General features: G+C 42.9%; 1 protein-coding gene across 1 annotated transcript in view; it reads right to left on the reverse strand.

Moving 5' to 3' along the window:
* LOC103356988 (contactin-3) overlaps nucleotides 1–19,103 on the reverse strand; it is a 45,980-nt gene that overhangs the window by 15,654 nt on the left and 11,223 nt on the right. The window contains 9 exon segments of the mRNA XM_074465720.1: nucleotides 831–958; nucleotides 3,358–3,508; nucleotides 4,123–4,252; nucleotides 6,596–6,732; nucleotides 7,101–7,285; nucleotides 7,632–7,734; nucleotides 9,052–9,255; nucleotides 11,494–11,592; nucleotides 14,710–14,885. Of these exon segments, the coding sequence (XP_074321821.1) occupies nucleotides 831–958; nucleotides 3,358–3,508; nucleotides 4,123–4,252; nucleotides 6,596–6,732; nucleotides 7,101–7,285; nucleotides 7,632–7,734; nucleotides 9,052–9,255; nucleotides 11,494–11,592; nucleotides 14,710–14,885 (1,313 nt within the window).

Consider the following 19,103-nt stretch of genomic DNA (forward strand, 5'->3'; position numbering starts at 1 on the left):
ATTTAACTTTTAGAGACCGCTTTATTCCCATAACTGTAATTTTCTACACTATCAGCTTCCCAGTTACTGCTAGGGGAGAATATCATTCAGATTCTGGATGTCTCTCAGTTTTAGCATTAAGCATGAATAATGGCACATCTATCACAAGCTGATGTGAGTGCACCACAGCTGAAAGTTTTCTCCACGCTGCGTTCAAGGAAACTGTTAACAGCCTGCATGACCTGCATGCTTTATTCATAGGCCGGACAGTTCTCCGATTTGCCCCGGCATTGACCGACTAATGAGAATCTCTAAGAAAAATGTTAAGAATAGCAACAAGGACATTTTTTTGTGAAAGACTGTTTTGATGTTTGCAGCGTTTTCAACACGGTCACCCACATTCTCCATCACCATCACAACCACAGCCTCCCAAGAGCGCCGCGCCGACCATCTCACTGAAGTCTCAGCAAGAAAGCAAAGAAACATTTTCCAAAATGTCATGTTTTGGTTTGGTTTTTTTCCCTTTCTTTCTTAATGCCCTCTGAGTTAATGCTTGTTAGCAAACTAAAATCTCACACCAGCTGTCAAAATCAACCATTTAAAGAAGAGAAGCTGCTTTTGTCTCATTCTGTTTGAAATCGGTGCAACCAACTGTTTCCCAAAAAAATAAAAAAATTACAGCAAATCTTAGGAGACGAATCTCAAATATTATCACTGACAACAAGCACTTCTTTTAATGAAGAGCTCGTCAGAGATGGCATAACGGGCACACTATTAACAAAGCAGAGGCGGGACGGCAATTAACTAAAGGTGATTTGCTTCATAAGCAGTTGTTGATTGATAAGACTTACCCGTGATAAGCAGCTTCCCGGTTGTGCTCGCCGTCCCAAACTGATTCTTGGCGATGCACGTGTAGCTAGCCGCATCCCGTTTGGTGACGTTGGCGATCTTTAGTGTTCCATTTGGAAGCAAAGTAATCCTGAAAGAAGCAGAATAGTGTTTCTTTTATTACTCTGACTGAGGTTGAGAGTGTACAGTCAGACTGGAGTGCTCAGCTCTCGGTTGCATCCAATATTTTGTGCAGATATTCAATATATTCGCATGTGACTTCTTTCTTTTTTATTGGTCTTCATGTGGCAAATTTACTCTATGGTCACACTAGGGTTCAGCTGTATTCTTGTCAAAATAGAAAAGCCATTGAGAAAGTACTTTGACCCTGATGGTGCTTTAAAGCTCTCCAGTAAATCCCCCGAAAAATGAAATTCTTAAAGGTGGGTTAGCAGCGGGCAGGCTGACCCATCACCTTGACTCAGCGGTAGGCTAAACTCTGGGACCACATTACTAAATGAAGAAATATTCTTACAAAGAGCATCCCTGAATAGCTCTCTGAATAAATAAATGTGCTTTAAAGGTTTTATGTTGCTAAGGTCAGCGAGGTACCTCTATCATGCTGGGAGGTCACTGGCTGGCTAGATATTTAATACAAGACCAATATACAATCGTTCTGCCGGCTAGATGTAATATAACACAGTGCTGCAAAGGTAAAAAGAAAGAAATTCATCAGAAAACCTTATAAATGAAACACGCATAAAGGATTAAAAAGATAAAAAATGCCATGTTTGCTGTATTGTTGCCATCTTTGAGTTGGGTCACCTAACCTGGGATTATATTCCTTTTCCTGAAGATCAACAATAACTGTGTTGGAGCCATTTTCGGCCCTTTATGATTGGATTCAGATGTCTGATGGAGGGACAGAATGTCACCAGGCGCTTGGTGTTGGGCACTGAATGGGTGTTCGCCAGCTCCACCTTTTTTGTGAGCCTGATTTACTCAGGTGAGGGGAAGGAGCTGGCAGGAGTGGTAGGGCGCCAGTTTTTTTGACCGTCGTCTGATACGAACATTATGAAATCTGTCTTTTTGAATATAATGAATGGAACGAAGAAGAACTGCCTACGCGTCAGAACTTTAATTGCTTCTGTCATATGTGGATCCGAGCAAAATAGCGTCGGATACCCGCAACAACGGGACTAATAAGCAATAATGCTAAATACTAATAAGTAGTGTTAACAGTTAAACCGGTGAGTTGAGCGAGGGTGTGTTCTGAGCTAAACCAATGTGTTCTGTAGGGTATCAGAAGTAACAGGGAGAGAAGGCTGCAAGGGAGTTAAATATTAAAGAGGTGGATATCTCAAAATATGCGCAAATGAAGCCACGGCTATATGCCCGGATAGACACCAGGAAGATGAAACTAACATTACCTGATGTGATATTTAGTGACAAAATGTGTGCAAAAATTCATTTTCTCAACACCGCTCCAATTTACAGCATGACTGCATATACGAGTAAACATTTCCCCCTCCAGTGTCTGCATACATCTAGTCTTGTTCACCTTGAAAGAGTACGTGGGCTTCACATATAGTGTGCTAAATGTCAGTCGAGTTGGGAATTCGACCAATTTTCTGCAGCCATAGATCTAGCTTCTCCATCTGGAGCCAACTAAAGAGCCTCGGTGCTGTTTTGACAAGACGGTCGCATTGTTCTTTTTTTTTTTCAGACCCCCTCCTTTTCAATAAGCAGCACGGGAGTGATTCAAACGGCTTTTCTTCAGTGCGCTGGGATGCCTGTGTTGGAGTTGTTCTCATTCAGTTTGTCACGCCTGTTGTATGCGCGTTATGATTCGTGCACGTGCCGGGGTTTAGTCACCGTCTTAAGCTTCTCTTCTCCCGCCGGTCGGGATGATGAAAAAGTCAAATGTGTCATTTTGCTTTGCAGCTCTCCACCTTTTCAGCTCGTTGAGAAACATGTCGGTGTACTCAATAAGAGATCAGACAGGGAAGGACAACAAACTACATTTATGCTGCTGAAAAGCGGCGCTTGATGTTTGCTCATTGTCTTCATCACGTCAGCGTGCACAGTTTCTGCTCTAGCGAGACTTCGCCGCTCTCCGGTCTCCAGCAAAGGCTTTCGTTCTCTGCGGTTTCGGTGATTGCATCCATCAAACTCTTGTATCTTGTGTCATGATTAAGTAGATAATTAGAGATGCGAAAGCTTCAGTTTTCACTTTTGAATTCCCTCCTCTGTTTAAAAGACTTTATCTTCAGCGGCAACTCCATTTGCTAATCTTTCATCTTAAATATTTAAAGCATGCAGTGTTGATACGACCACCTCGCATCTTCATCCCTCACGCCGAGCTGTTTGCACACGAGGGTATATTAGCTATGTGCAATTTTCCTGGTGGGTACCTTGCTTTCTTTCTCCCTCATTAGCCTTTCTTTCTATGCATCTGCACAAATGCCAGATTCGCTATTCAAACAAAGTCAGCTCGCAGTGAATGTGAATGAAAGCTGCTAGGAATATGCACTTAAACTTTTATCCTACCTTTCAGTTCTCTGCAGGATCTCATTCCCTTTCTTCCACAGGCTAATTGCTGGGGGTGAGGCCTGAGGCTTGCATTCAAGAGTGACTTCGCTGCCTGAGCGAGCTTTTAGCAGGGCCCTTAACGGACTCTTGGAGAAACTAGGAGGTGAAGCTGTGTGTAAGGAGAGAAAGGCACGAGATTAAAAAAAAAATATCGGCAACCTAAACCTTTGCGGATCAGCTTTGCTGTCTTGAGATCAGCTCTTCTTTAGCTTGACATATCAGCACAAAGTCAGCACAAAGGCCCACCGGGCTTAAGGCTATGGACCCAGCCGGCTGCCCCGCCCTCCGAGTACACATTTACACGTACACTGCAACCCAGCCAGCAGCCATTGTCTATACTCATCATCACTTTTTTGTAGCCATCATTAGGACCTTCAAGTGTCATCGCATGTATCAAGAGAGAATTGAATTTCTCATCGAGCTACTCAGATGGAAGTCATCAAAGCTTTGCAAATAAATCAATACCCCGTCTACATGAGAAAGCATGCACAATGCCACAAAGCAATGTGCTTGTAGCATCCAGATCAATAGATGAAACGACTGAAAGTGAAATGAGACACTCTATCAGATTCATATTTTTGGTGACATCAAATGAGTGTGCAGACTGATTGCTGAGCAACGTTACAGTGGGCTGCTGTATTTTTTTTTTTTTTTATCTTAGGAGATGATCAAACACACAGACAGATAAGCAGGATAAAAGCAAAAGGAGGGAGGCAATCTTACCTAACACCATTAGTTGGGCACTGGAATAAATAATGCCGTGTTTGTTTTCAGCCACACACTGATACATCCCGGAATCTGACAGATTTAACGCAGCTATAGAAAGGGCCCCGTTTTCGATTTGTACCCGGCCCTGCGGAGGAAAGAGAAACAGTTCTGCATATCCATTGCAAGGCCAGCCTATTATGTCCAAAGGCACAGCAGCAATTACTGGTGCACCGCGAAGGGAGGAGGACAGCAGGAGTGGAGGAAAAGAAAAAAAAAAAAGCCACAGAGCATTGTGCCATTCCACGCATGTTCAGCTTGGAATTGATGAGGAGGCAGCGGTGAAAACAGTTAACCTGCATCTTAGATACACACAGCTATGAGAAGCACAAAACAGTACATTAAAACATCGTTTATTTTCTGTGGTTATTCAGTTGGAAAAACTATAATGACAGCTAAGGTGATGATGAAGGATTATTAACCCAATAAAATTGTCAGCCGAGAAGCGCCGATGTACCAATTATGCGTTAGCTGTGTGCACGCCGACACTGTGAGGATTGCATTTACATCTGGCTGAAATCCCATCTCAATGCCGGACCACCTCCAAATGGAAGTTCCGGCTGATACAATTGCATTCAGATCCCAGGAGATAAAGGAGAACACATGAGACTGCACATTAATATGAGGTGTAAATAAGGTCACAATACAAGTTAGGAAGGTGTATATATATAAACATATAACATGATCTGATGCGATTGGATCGACCGCACCTGTTTGGCATTAAGGAAAAAGTCCATCTACCAAGTCAAAGGTCGCCCAACTGGCAGCTGCCTTCTGGCTAGCAAAGCGAGGCCAGCAAAAGCTTCAAGAAGTAGTTAGTCAAGAAAAGAAATGTTTAGCTGGAATTACTGCCTCAGGTTTTCATGCCCTAACCGGTCAAGTTGTAGATCTTGTCTCCGTCTGTTCCCTGAGCTATGGTGTTAAGTAATGGCCGGTAAAGTGTTTTTGCAGAATGCTATGATGTCACCACAAAGTTAACCTTTTAGATATAAAATGTCATCATCTCATCATTTTATCCTATGAGTCATTCATGTGAAGATTTGTCATAATTAATATATCAGTTCATGGGTTGTGGTTTTCTGATCAGTTCATCCTTGCGTCCAGGTGAACATTTGTGCCAAATTTGAAGAAATTCCCTCCAAAATGGGACATACAGACACAAGGAGAGAAAAAGTACGGATTTAAGTAGCATGTACAGATGGACAACCCAGAAACATGCCTCTTACCAATGAGAAGGCACAAAGATTAATGTGGTATTTGGGTCCAATCACAGTATGAGCTAAATGCAGATTATGCAAAGGCCTGTGGATCAGATGTCATCCAGATCAGGGATCCTGGTTTCAAATAAGTGATTATATGTTGATACCAGATGCCCATAAGTCAGGATGTCTCATATTCCACAACGTGCTAAATCTGTAATTTCAGGAACAACAGCTGTGTCTAGAAAGCGGATGGAAAACTGGTTCTAGCTTTTAAAACGTAAAGTGTTTTACATTTTGAAAAAGAGTTACGACTTGTACTCATGCTCATGTCTGTCCATTATACTGCTGATAAATCTGTTGATCAGTTTCTCGATTCATAACCTAACCCTAACCCAAATAACGTCAACATAAATGTTGATCAGTGTTGCCAAAAGATCTTCAAATGTGTCCCTTTATCTACAACCCATAGATGTTAAGCTTACTGACATAAAACAGAGAAGATTCCAATCTAAGAAGCTTCAATTAGAGAATTTAGTTGTTTTTGTTTCCCCCCCATAGATCTCTATATATATATATACATATATTACTCAAACCAATTAACCTGTTGTTAATAGCTTCCCATTATTTAAATGCTGAAAATGATTCAATTAATTGATTAATCCCTGCAGCTTCAGTCCATTAACCGTCTGAAGAGTGTAAAGTAGTTAGCTTAGCTTAGCATGAAGACTGACAGCTGAAGAAAACAGACAAGCCAAATGTATGCCAAAGCTCAAGAATGCATCTGCCAGCACCGCTTTAATTCAGCATTAAACACATTGTCATTACAAATGTTAAAACGGACAATTTGTGCTGAAACTACGACTTCCTGGAGACTCAGCTGATAGTCGAGCAACTTCACGGTGAAGCGACTCCGTTTGTCTTGGCAAGAAAGTGAATAAGTGTATTTCTCCAAATGTTGATTTTATTTTTTCTCTTCTGGTTCAGTTAATTGACTAGCTCTATTACCTCATTAAGTCATGAAACATTTACCACCATTACCAAAACTGTGAAAAGGACATATTTAACCAGTCTCTGAGTTCCAGCTTGGCAGAAACAAACAGCTCCACCAGATGAGTCCCAGGATCAGATTACAAGGTAAAAAAAAACCCAACATGAAGCCCTACAGGAGATGGGATTTTCCTTTAGTTTGTCTGCATCCCCCCCATAAGAAATCAGACGGATCTCCCTACCTCAGCCGCCACTTGCTCGCCGTTCTTGGTCCAGCTGTAGGAGGGTTTAGGCTTTCCATTGGCCTTGCACTCCCAGAAGAGGCTTTCCTCTATGGACAGAGCTGTGTCCGTCATTGTCTGGAGCCAGTGAGGTTTAGCTATGAATAAATGAGAGGATTACCTATTCAAACATGTGCTTTAATTATAATAGCACTGGATTAGTAAAGAACGGTATCAGGAAAGACTTAAAAGCAGCCTTGCATTAACGCGAAAACTTGCATCGAAGTTTTAAAACTCAACAAGTGGATTATCAGCACGGCGAGACATAAACAGATCTGAATACTGAGCGGGCGCCTATAGCCTTTTGCTAGACGACGCCCCACGTTACAGACAAGCAGGATTTCTGTCAAACAAAATGGGATTGAAGCTGCTGCCTCACATGCGTGTTTCCTATATAAGTGTGGATATCTGTTACATTCATCCCTGCATCTTCCACTGTCATTCAATTTGAAACGGCCCCTCTTACCGTGGAACGAAATACGACCCCGCGCGGCGTTCTTGCCTCGCCGATTCTCCGCCATGCACTCGTACGTCCCGGCGTCTTCCTGCTGGAAATTAGGGATTTCAAGGATGGCGTTTGAATTCTTCGTTTTGACTTTGCTGGGGAAAGGGACGCCGCTGGTTCTCCTCCAGCTTATTTCTGGGACAGGGCTGCAAAAAGAGGAACAAAGAGTTCCCAGGATTGCAACTGTCAGTGGCTGTGATCAAAGTGCGATTAAGCGCAGACGGAAAGTTGTTGAAGCAAAAGCCTTGTGAATTATTGTTCCCTACAAATCAAACTGTGATTGCTCAGATTTCAGATGCTCTTAAAAGAACTTTGATTCCTGCTTTCCTTTTGTCTTCTCATGCCCAGCTCTCCTATGGATTGATGAATCTGAGAATGAGTAATGTTACGCTCGTGCATTCTTAAATCATCTTGAGAAGCGCTAATTCATGCATGCATGAGTCTACAGCTTATGTCACACACACACAGACACAAAGAACGAGGCTGACTTACTTTCCCAGAGCGAAGCATTCTAGTTTCACTACTGATTCTTTCGCAGCTGGAACCGAATCAGGAAAATGAACTTCTATTTTGGGTTCATATTCGCCCATTACTCCTACAGAAGGGAGACAATAGATGACAAGCTTTTTACATCAGTGATTAACAGCAGACATTAAACTCATCGGAGAGAGAGAGAGAGAGAGAGAGCAGCAATACAGTGGGACACAAAAAGTCTTTAAGCACACAGAGCAAAAGTGACCATTGAAGGGCTTGTAAAGAGGAGAAGAAATCAGAGGTAGGTTATAAAAGATTCAGAGAACACATGAGGGGGAAAGAGTTGCTTGGTGGAGATTTATCACATTCGGCAATGTGACTTCATTTATGACTTTATTTATATTCACATCACTAGGACGGGTCGAAGACTTCTTTGCAGAGATAGCAGTATGCCCTTTACTATCACCAATTACGAAAGCAGGAGCTAATTCGAGGCCCAGCGCGTGTTTTCAGACGAGAAGTCGCAAAAGGCTGCGACGAACATCTCAGTGGACGACACGCAGGATATGGAACACACAATCTATACTCTGGTTATGTCAGCGCTTAGTCAGTAATAATACATGACATTGTGACATACAACCCAGAAGCCAAGTCAGCAAAGCTCCGTGCGACAAATGAAACGCCAGTCAAAACAATGATCGTCGTTAATTCGGTATAAGCGTAGGCAGTCCGTTTAGAACAAGTCACGGCTTTCTCATTTTCGAAGTCATCAAAGCAGCCAAAGTCTACAAAAGTTAATAAATCATTAATGAACTTGGCCCCACTGGAGGAGGATAAACACCAGCAAAAAGGGGATCTTTCACAAGCTGATAAACCCAAAGTTGCGCATGAGAATGTGAAGCAGATCCTACGAAACGCTGCTCGACTGTAACACACAGAGCCGAGCAATTAACTGTTTTTTTTTTTTTTCTATCACAATTTGAAAGAGACCAATTTTCAAATCACCAGAGCCAACATACTGTAGGACTTAACAAGCTGTCCCGAGAGAAAAGTTAAGCCAGCAACTGCTGATTTTGCTGGTCATAATGTTGACTACTGCCAGTAAATTTACTCAGCTGTAGCTTCTTAATATTCATCGTTTGACTTGACCAGAAGACAAAAGCAGCAACCTTAGCTGTCTGGATCACAGGCTGCCAACAGTGGCATCAGAGATTGTTGATGAGCACATGTCAGATGTAATGTAATGTTTCAAATACCTTTTTCTGTATAATACTATTCACCTGCTGTTGACAATCTGTCTGTTTGCTAAATTCATACCTTGTTAAATAAACCACAAATACAGGAATGTGTCCTTATTTAATCCCCACAGCAATGTGACAAAACATGACCATAAGTAGCTGAAACATACGTCGGGTACCATATAATTTAAAGTGTTTACCATCACTTCTGAGGACCAGCGGTGTCGGAGAGCTGAGGATCTTCTCCTTTGTGACAGTGTTGTTCACCACACAGGTGTAGTTGCCCACATCTGAGGGCTCCACTTTGGCAAAGTACAGACTCCCGGTCTCCTGAGAGATGAATCTGCGACTGTCTTGTTGAACAAAGTAGGGGTATTCATTGAAGATCCACGCAAATGTCAGCTCTGGAAGAGAAAGGCAAACAGTAAAAAAACTTGCAGTGGTCTGCTGTCACACCACGGCCGATTCCACACACACATTAAGACACCTCGACGGCCGGGACGGCAGAATCAAAAGAACACCGCTGTGGCCTTAAAATGTTAGCATATCACATCATTTTCCTCCCCTTATCTCAGTTTCCTTGGGAGAAGATACCAAGACATGGCAAATGTAATAGCTATCAGTGCAGAATAAATGGGAGACCTAAGGAAAGGGAGCGAAACAAAATGGATTACAGCGCGTCACTGGCCCTCCCCTGACACATGGCCTCCATTCTCCGGGTCCCTGAGTGACTCGGGTCCTGGGTGGCGCGAACAGAGGGATTGAGGGATGGATGGATTGACATACGGAAACGGGAATATGCTGTCATGCCCCCTTCACAAGCGGCAGGTCTACCGTAAGAAAGGAGCGACCTGCCATGATGAATTACTGTGTCATTTTCGAGAAGCGCTCGCTGGCTCAGACTTCCAAGAGCGAGGAGATGCTCTGTGTAATCTACCACTTTGGAGGTGAGGGACTTGGAGTCAAAAGGTGAACGCAATGACTGTCAATCATATGCAACGCTACCCGAGGGAGCGAGACGCCTGGCATTGGATGAGATGGAGCGTCCGAGCCGGATGCAGCGATGCAGATACGAGGCGCCTTCTGATTAGGCAAGCAGAAGCCGTGTAAGTTCAGAGTCAGCATAACCTCCATCTGAACTACGTGGTTGTAATGAGCAGCGATAGAATCTTTCCCAGCAATTGTTGTACAACTAAAGGCTTTTATGCAACAGAGACAAGTGCCAAAAAGCCCTTTTGAGTAAACAAACATCTAAGTTGGGGGTACAAAAGCGACAGAATAACAATTGCTCGTGACAGTATTGTATTCAATTTTTCATATCTGGGTGGCGGGATAATGCGTGTGTGGCAGCGGACGGAAAAGCTTTCTCCAGAATTCAAAGCCAATCAAGCGTAATAAAAACCAAACGGAGAGCTGCGGGTGTCGGGCAAAGTTCAGCGGAGTTCAAGGTTATGCGGCAACATCGACGCTTTCAAAATTCGAGAAAAGAGAGGGGTTGAAAGGAGAGGGAGACAGCCGAGAAGGGAGCAACAGGGTGAGGAAGGAAGAAATGGACAGTAGGCTCGCACCGCTTTACTTTCATTCACTTCTGAAAAATGTGGGAAACGCTTACAGCAGCCAACCGCGTATAAGCCTTTGTCAGAGAGGAAAGCTGTCAAACTGTATTTCACACAGAGTACTCTGACCCATTATCCCATAGACCAGCTGTACAATGCACTGCGCTACAAACTGTTCGCTTGTGAAGAAAATTGGTTGTTCCAATGTGCAAGCTATTGTATCAAGAGGGGGAGACAAGCAAGGCAGCAGCCATTGTGCATGTTCTCAGTTTTCTGCAGACACTCAGGGTGGTGGAGCCGAGCAGCCTGCATCTTTATCTCCCATTTGTAGGCTCTCGTTTATCGGATGCAGTTTGTAGCCTCTCACTTGAACATTTAAAGTTTTTTTTTTAAATGTGTGCAGGTGCATAAATATAAAACCACATCCAACAGCTTAATGCTCCTTAGCATAAAGACTGGAAACAAAACCCACCTTTTAGCTCCTCTGAAGCTCACTAATTAACATACTATAAACCGTAGCAACAAACGGGAAGTGCGAAAAATGACAAGATGGAGTTTTACGGGGTTACAATTCAAGCACCTAATCCCCGTTACAACCCCAAAGAATGAGCAAATTCATATACTGTTTTAAATAGCGAGCTCTTTATTTTTTTTTTTTGCAGCCTTTTGACAGCATCAAACTAACAGCTTCCCTGTTTTTGGTCTTTGTGCAAAGCTAAACTAACCATCTGCTTACTGTAGCGTCATATTTTCAGACAAGAAGACAGTGCATCCATCTTTCTTTCTAACTCTCAAAGAAAGTGAGACTAATTTGAGGAACACACTGCTTTAGTTTAAAAAAAATTTTTAAAAAATAGCCAGATTATGGAAAAACAAACACCCAAGCGGGGATAGGTTTAGTGGTATTGTGTACACACAACATTAAGAGTTGATTATTGAGAGCATGTGCACACAGCAATGAGTGTAAAAACAGATTAAGTTTGCAGTAAGGCAGTAATCCTTTATCAGAGGTTGCAATGTGAAATGAGTGGAGGTAATTCCTGCGTTCAAATCAGAAACAACAGGCACAAAATATAGCGAACTTACCTCCGGAGTGCGGAGGCGGCCCGCACAGCAGAACCACTCCTTGGCCCTCGCGGACGTTGACGGCGCTCCTCACTGTTTGAGTTTTGAAGTTATCAAGATCTGAAATCAGATTGAAACAGAATTAGACTGCAGCTTCCAAAAAAGAAAAAGTATCAGCAGCATAAAACGGGAGAGCCAGACAGCCTTAAAGTCTTCAATATTCACAAGGGTTTCTTTGAAAAAGGGATAGTTTTGAAAATAGGGGACATAAGTTATCCCAAAGTCCCCTCACTGATCCACCGAGGCATGCTTTTTGATGTTACATTTTGCGCGCTGGGACTTTTATGGGGCATCATCGATTGCCCTGGGACACTTCCTGACAGCCTCCATCAAACTTTCAAAGGCGTCTGAGGTGCTGATGAAATAGACGGACCTCACTTGGTGACGTGTACCTCGCAACGCCGCTCTTTAGCACAAGAAAGAGATTGGAATAGGATAAAAACGAGCGAGGGGGGGTGTGCGGGATAGAAATGTTGTCCGAGCACTGAACAAACACAGGCGAGCGCACATGACAAATGACAGTTTGCAGTGCCAGCAGCCATAAGTAACATCATTATTAAATGTGGTGTAATCTTGCACTTAAAAGCATTAGCTTCCCCATCAATACTCTCAGCACAATCTATCCCCTGCAAATGAATGAGCAGTTGCTGGCAGACAAAACCTAAACCTGGGATGATAAACCACCCCTGGCTTCATGACTGATGGAGGGAAGCTGCCGCAGTCTGCTCTGTACTCTGTCTGCACCCTCTGGCTAACAGCCTAGAGTAAGCCTTCCAAACACAAACAAAAGAAAGTCAGTGTGACCGATAAGGGAAATTAGGAGGAGGAAGATTATGGAGAGAAGTGGGACAGAGTGTTGGTAAGATTAATGAGGAGCTCTCTGATGACCGCAGAGGAATCAAACAGAGCCAAGTCACGGCAGGACACCGAGGAGGCCACAGGAGGAGATGGCTGACTTGAAATACAGACAGAGGCAATGTCCTTCTTATCTCATCGGGCTGCCTTAGTAAATACAGAGTCCATCTCCTAACAACAGCCCGTGCTGGTGCAAGATTCATGTACCCAGCTGATTGAAAAAAGCCCTGCATAACAGCGGTGGATAATTATACCGGCAACATATTTGGAAACACCAGGAGGTGAAACAGAGCTCCTAATAATTTTTTAGTGGATGAAAAAAGGGATGACTCCTTCACCCAGATTGTGCAAAAATTGCACAGAGAAGGCTAAAGTTGTAGCCGGGCTCAGTGCTGGAGGGGATACACTTCTCTTTTCTCTGGCCTCTGAGCAGAAGAATAATGGGCTTCACTGGAGTGAACTGACCACACACTGTAACTCTGAAAGCTAGAGGCCAAACTCACTGTAGCTGCAGTGATTTCTTTGTAAGCAGAATCAGCCTCTGCCATGCAAGAACGGCTGGCCTCGCGACTAGCGACTATCATAGCTCAAACACGATCAGTCTGGGCAATGGCGCCGCCATAGAGACATTTCCTGTTATATATTGTGTCCCACAGAGTCCTCGAGCAAAGCTGCGTTTACCCGCTCCAGAGGAACCACACCACGGCTTGCTCGGTGTATGTGAGGAAAATTCAACACTCAAGGTTTTATTTTTAGCTCGGTTTTGTCCATTGTTTCCATTGGCTGTGGGGAAATTGTACTGAGTTGCATCATTTTTTAAGTATCTCTATCCACAGCAACATCGTTATCGCAAAGTTGGATGAGAAAAGAAACATGACAATCACACCGGTTGTACACTAAATTATTTAAATGAAGAGAGCAGCTGCATTAACTGTATTCAACTCTGTCAACAGAAAATCTAAATATGTGTGAGTGCCAATGCCAGTGCACAGTTCGATCTTTTGCTGCAGTTGAATTCTACACCTAAATTTCACACAAATGTATATTAATGTTCCCCAAGCTGTGAATCAACACCTCTGATTGGCTCAGAAAGTAATAAAGTGGAACTAAATGGCCATTCATACAAGTGCAATTAATGTGCTATTGAGCGTATCTGTCTTTAAATACATGCGGCAAAGCAGGTTTTGTTGTTGTTGTGCCAGTGATTCTACCAAAGCATGCTCCTTGTTCAGGAAATATAACAAATAAAGTTACAACAGCAATTCAGACAAGCAGGTTTTTGAGCTGTCTGATCATCCCATCACTGTCCAGTCTGGTGACGTGGGCTGACACTTTCCTAAACCACAGTCTTGTGATTCATTTTTAAAAGCTATTTTCATCGTTTACGTTGCAAAAAACGGGCTGTGGAGGAACGTGCTTGTAGCCTTCGCCGCTGGATTTTGAGGGCTAAGCAGAGCAGCAAAGAAGGCACGACATTTCTATCTTAGGGCAGTGGCCTCATTAAACGGAAAAACAGAGTATCAGCCTTGCTGATCTCTTAGACCTCCCTCACTGTGCATTAGGCAAGACAATAAATGTCAAGCAGCTCCGGTCTTCACCCAGTCCCCACAAGTGAGATTCATTACTGAGCTATAGGGATAATGGCAGTCCATCTCCTGAGAGGAAGTGAAAGGCTCTCTATCCTTGGGACATGATCAATAGTCAGCAGGCCTGATCAAGAGAGGAGAGGTGCCTCTACAGTGCTCGTCTGGAAGGTAGGACCCCACTCCACAGCATCACTCCCCAACCCGCCTTTTGTCTTTCAAGCAGCAGGCTGCCCGAGCGGCAGACAGCCTGTCACTGTCTGATCCGCTCACAATCTGCTGTATATATTGTACATAAAGAAGTGGCTGGTGATTACAAAGATACAAACACTTCTTAAGCATTATTTGTGTTTGCCTGCTTTAATGTCTGGATCACTCGGGCTGGCGTATCACTTGGCAAAATATGAGTCGGTTCAGACGGTAGCATAGATGCTGTCAGAGTTGGAACCGCTAATGAGAATCAATGGAGTTCAGAGGCAGTCAGAAGCTACCTCACCCACTGTGTTTGTTGCATCTGACATTTCATTCGATTACCATTTCCCCTCTTAAAAATCTATTCCCAGGCAATCTAAATGAGAAATAGTAAATGAAAAAATAAAAAGAAGAAGAGGAAGGCCTGGCCCGCGAGCACATTACCCACATGTCAGGCTGACGTACAGCGAATACAAAGAGATGCCAGGATGTCATAACTGTGTCAGAGCTTAGCCAGAAACGTGTTAGCAATTGTAGGATCACTTACATGCAAATTGGAGGCTGGCTCTGCGGCTGAGGATGGACCCCCACGTGTTGAAAGCCGTGCATTGGTACACCCCAGTGTCTTGGTCCTTGTCCAGGTTGCTAATGATCAGGCTGCCCCCAGACATGTGACGCCGGTAGTCATTCCCCAGATCAATGAGTGTTCCGTTTAGTGACCATCTGGAAAAACGCAAACACAATCAGTAGCTGAGCCCCCCTAGAGATGAACACTTGCAGTGTTTATCACAGAGATCGATTTGATCGGTCCTCCCACATCACGCTGAGAGGATAAAAGGTGAGTAATAGGAGTACAGCCCCGGTATTATACACAGAGAAATGCAAACAGAGAATATTTCTTGTCACTGTAGACAGCAACGGATCCCAGTTTACATCAGCTTGACTTTGTTTAAGCATTTTGTTTTGCTGTTAATTTAGGCAAAATTCCAAAACTGAGCTCTGTGGAGTATTGATTTTCTCCTACTTGTGTGGTGAAGTGGATTTTATTTCATCTCAGTTTTAATTACCTCCACTAAGGAGGTTTGGTCCAGTTTGTGAGTCTGCTAGCAGGAAAAAACACAGTCATTGATGTTTGGTGTAAAAATGTTAACTGGATATCTTAAAAACAGATTTCTATGAAACTTTGTGGAAATTGAGGTCATGGGCCAAGGAAGAACTGTGGCGAAAAAATGCACAAAACGATGTTTCGCAAACACAGTAAGACGGAGCTCTTTACATTTTTTCATTATGGATTTAACTTTCATCCGCCACAGACTGAAATGTCTCAAACACAATAACAGGATCCAGACAATCATGGTTCCCAGACTGACTTTGATCTCCAGTCTGGCCATCCTCTGACTTTACTGGTGAAAACTGTACTTTTTCAATGTATATGTCCTTGAAAAACCTAGAAAACCTATCAACAGCCACTTCAATATTAGCTGTGCTATCTGTTTAGCATAGATTAGCATGTTTGCTTTATGCCAGACAGATAAAGCAATGGGCCAGTATATTAACACCATTGATGATAAAAGAACAAAGGTGTCTCCACTAGTTTTCACTCAGTCTGTATCTTGGTCACAATAAAACCAATAAATTTAAAAGATCTAAGCAATCCACATCAACATGTGTTCATGTCAGCAGTGAAAAGCATTCAGGTCCTTTATACAAGTACAAATCCAAATACAAACACTCGACTAGAAGTTAAAGGCATGCATTAAAAATCTGACTTTACTAAATGTTTTTAAGCGAAATGCAGTTGGAGTATTAAAATAAAAGTACTGTTTTGGTCTCCCTGACTGATATATTATTATACCAGACATGATTAGATTATTAATAGTTAAGCATCAGTGTGTCAGAAGCATTTTAATGTTGCAGCTGCTGCCAATGGAGTGAGGCTTTATTTACATGGGCAGCATATAAATCTAAGGAAAAATGTGTAACAGAGAAGAAACAGTTTCTAGACTTTTGCTTTAATCTTTGATTTTTGGTTAGATAATGGATAATTCGATCAATATCAGAATCACCGTTTGGTCGAGCTGTTAAGAAGTCTGACCCGCTGAATGTACACTGTGGGTTTAGCCCCATCACCGGCTTCCTCCTCCACATTTCACTATCTGTGTTTTTCAAAAATCATCTTCACCTCCAGGCTAGGAACACACCACATTGAAAAATTTAAAGTTTTGCCAAAGGTTAAAAAGTGCAGTAAGGCAGCCCTGCTAGGTCTTTTGTTGTTGTTGTTGTTGTTTGGTGAATCATCCATTTTATTGACTATATTCACCTCCCACCCCCCTACATAAATGTTCCACCAAAACAATTCCCCTGTCACTGAACCCTGTTTGTGTCTCCTGCTCTTAGCTCTGCCCAAGAAATTGTGAAGAAACACAAACATACCCGAGCTTTTTTTCCGCCCCCGACAGATGAATAATAACGAGGTGGAGCCAGACCGTTCTACACGATGCTGTGTCAGCACTAGAGAACGGTCCGGCTATGGAAGACTCATAGACATCTGAAATATGATCCTGATTAGATGCTGCTTTTTGTGAGATGTCAGAAGCCAAAAAGGTTGGAAACTACTAGTCAATCTTTAAAGCTTATTGTGTTCGAGCTTTATTTTAGTATAAAGTAAAGTAGAAATACTCAAATACATGTAATCAGCTACTTTCCACCACAGGTTTAGAAAAAAAAAGAGAGAAAAAAAACACCATTACTGATGATGTTTGACTCTTTTCAGGATCCAAATATCAATATCAGTCTTTTAAAAATCCAGCATCGGCACTGCTGTAATTAGCATACAAACACAATGACATCAATAAACATGTTAACACGCTGCGTCTAAGCACAGCCTCGTAGAGAGACCGGCAGCCTCGTTCCTTCATCAATCACCGCGCACGCTTGATGAATGAATACGACTGTATCTGTACTGTATGCTGATGGAGATTTCAATCTAAATGGAGATTAAAACGTCTAAACATTTTTTGCGTTATTAAAATTACAAATCTGCAGGATTGTGCAGCCTTGGCAGATTTATGTGCTCTTTGAGTGCTTTCTAATTAGTTTGTTGCTTTTGTGTTATTGCTTTGTGACACCTTCGCATCGCATTGTCTAAGGACCATTTCCTTCAAAGAAAGGTCACGAGATACTCCCGTCACGCGAGCCGAACTCAGGAAGTGACAGCTATTAATCACGGCTACCATCGGAGACGAAGACGCCGAATAACGCCGAACAGAACAAACATTTTATCTGTGAATCCGCTAAAACCTACAGTCTGATGGTGACAAATTTGAAGGAAACTCCTATATGATATCTACAGGAGCAGGGAGGCAAGCGGGACTTTATCTTAACACAGATGAATAATTACGTTTCTTAGGGAATGTGAGAAATAAAGCATTATTGGAATGCCGTGTGTAAGTCTGCCTTGGCGACAAGACTGTGAAATGACAATTCCAGTGATAAGAAAAGGAAAAAAAAAAAATCAATATCATTTTTTTTCCCCTCCCAGGCAAACTAACAGGCAGTTAGAATGATGCTTCATGCAGTCTTAAAGCCAGTCATGGCTCTCCCCCGTTTCCTGCCTGACAGACTACAAAAGACGAAGCTGTCTTTCATCTTGTAGCCTGCATTATTCATCTAACAGTCTGTGCCAGTCACTTAATCTGACTGATTTTGTCACTGTTCCAACAGAATTACTTTTAAACGCCCTATACTTGTCATGAAAAAGCCCAGGTTTCAAGGAATGTACGCGACAACACAAACATCAAGCATGAAACGCTAATTTTTTTTACTATCGGGAGTTATCGATTACGCCTCTTTTACTTCTGCTTGTTCCGCTTTTCTTGTGCCGAAAGGGAGGATTATTGTATGTGCGAGAGGGGAGGAGGTTAAATGGAAAAGGATAGGGAGCTAGTTAGACTTGCAGCCACCCAGCATGATTGAACTTAATGGGAGAGGAAGGTGGGCAGCCTGGACAGATCACACACACCTCTGGAGCAGACAGCTGGCTGGGCGTGATGGTCGCTCTGTTCCGCCGACACAATCAGTAAGCAAACCCACCCACTCCTGCTGCAGGAACACCTGAGACTCTGATATTAGCGGACGGTGGGGAATGTGTCATCCGCAGAGCTCCTAGTTTGCCTCTCTGTGATTTAAAGATAAGGAAAGATCAACAAGAGCAAATGGGCTGCTGTCTTTTTTGCCATGGAGGTAAAGTACATAGCTCCGTGTTTTATTAATGTATTGGCAGGATCTGTTTTTTTTTTTTTTTGTCTAAGAAAGGCAGCACACTCTTTACCCTTACTGGCCAGTTGTGAACAAAATAATAAGTCTGCACTCGCGGCCTCTCATTAGACGACAGTAAAGGGAAAAAATTGTGAACCTACACATTCATAAAACATCAGAAAAACACACGGCGCCTTCACAAAGGCGGCAAGGTTGTAATTGCGGCGTACAAAAGGGAGAAGAAAGGAGAAATGTAACTTTTCTCTTAATGAGTGCTCTTTCACAGCTGTTCGGGACACTGTTTGAATTTCGTGCATATGTTCAAATTTGCTGCTTTCACTTCCACCTACATCCACCGCATGATAATCAACGTGGCTGCACAGCTTCGCTCGTCGGTTGCATCCAAAATAATCCGTTCATTCACTGTTCTAACTGCGTAGAACGCTGTTTTGTGTGTCGGATGGCAGAGTTAAATTCCAGAAAGCGGTCACATCATTCCTTGTTAGCGTCACTCCTGATTTAGCATGTTTCCTCGTCTGAACACGATGGCAGACGAAGTGGTGGCGTTTTCTGATCAAGCTGAATTTATAAACTAACAAACTGCTTTATTTGTGGTTAAGAAAACGTTTCCTATTGCTTTATAGATCAGTCGTAAAGCATGGATGGATGGATGGATGGATGGAT

Source organism: Stegastes partitus, unplaced genomic scaffold (assembly GCF_000690725.1).
Source record: "Stegastes partitus isolate 25-593 unplaced genomic scaffold, Stegastes_partitus-1.0.2 Scaffold231, whole genome shotgun sequence".
Taxonomy (NCBI): Eukaryota; Metazoa; Chordata; class Actinopteri; family Pomacentridae; genus Stegastes; species Stegastes partitus.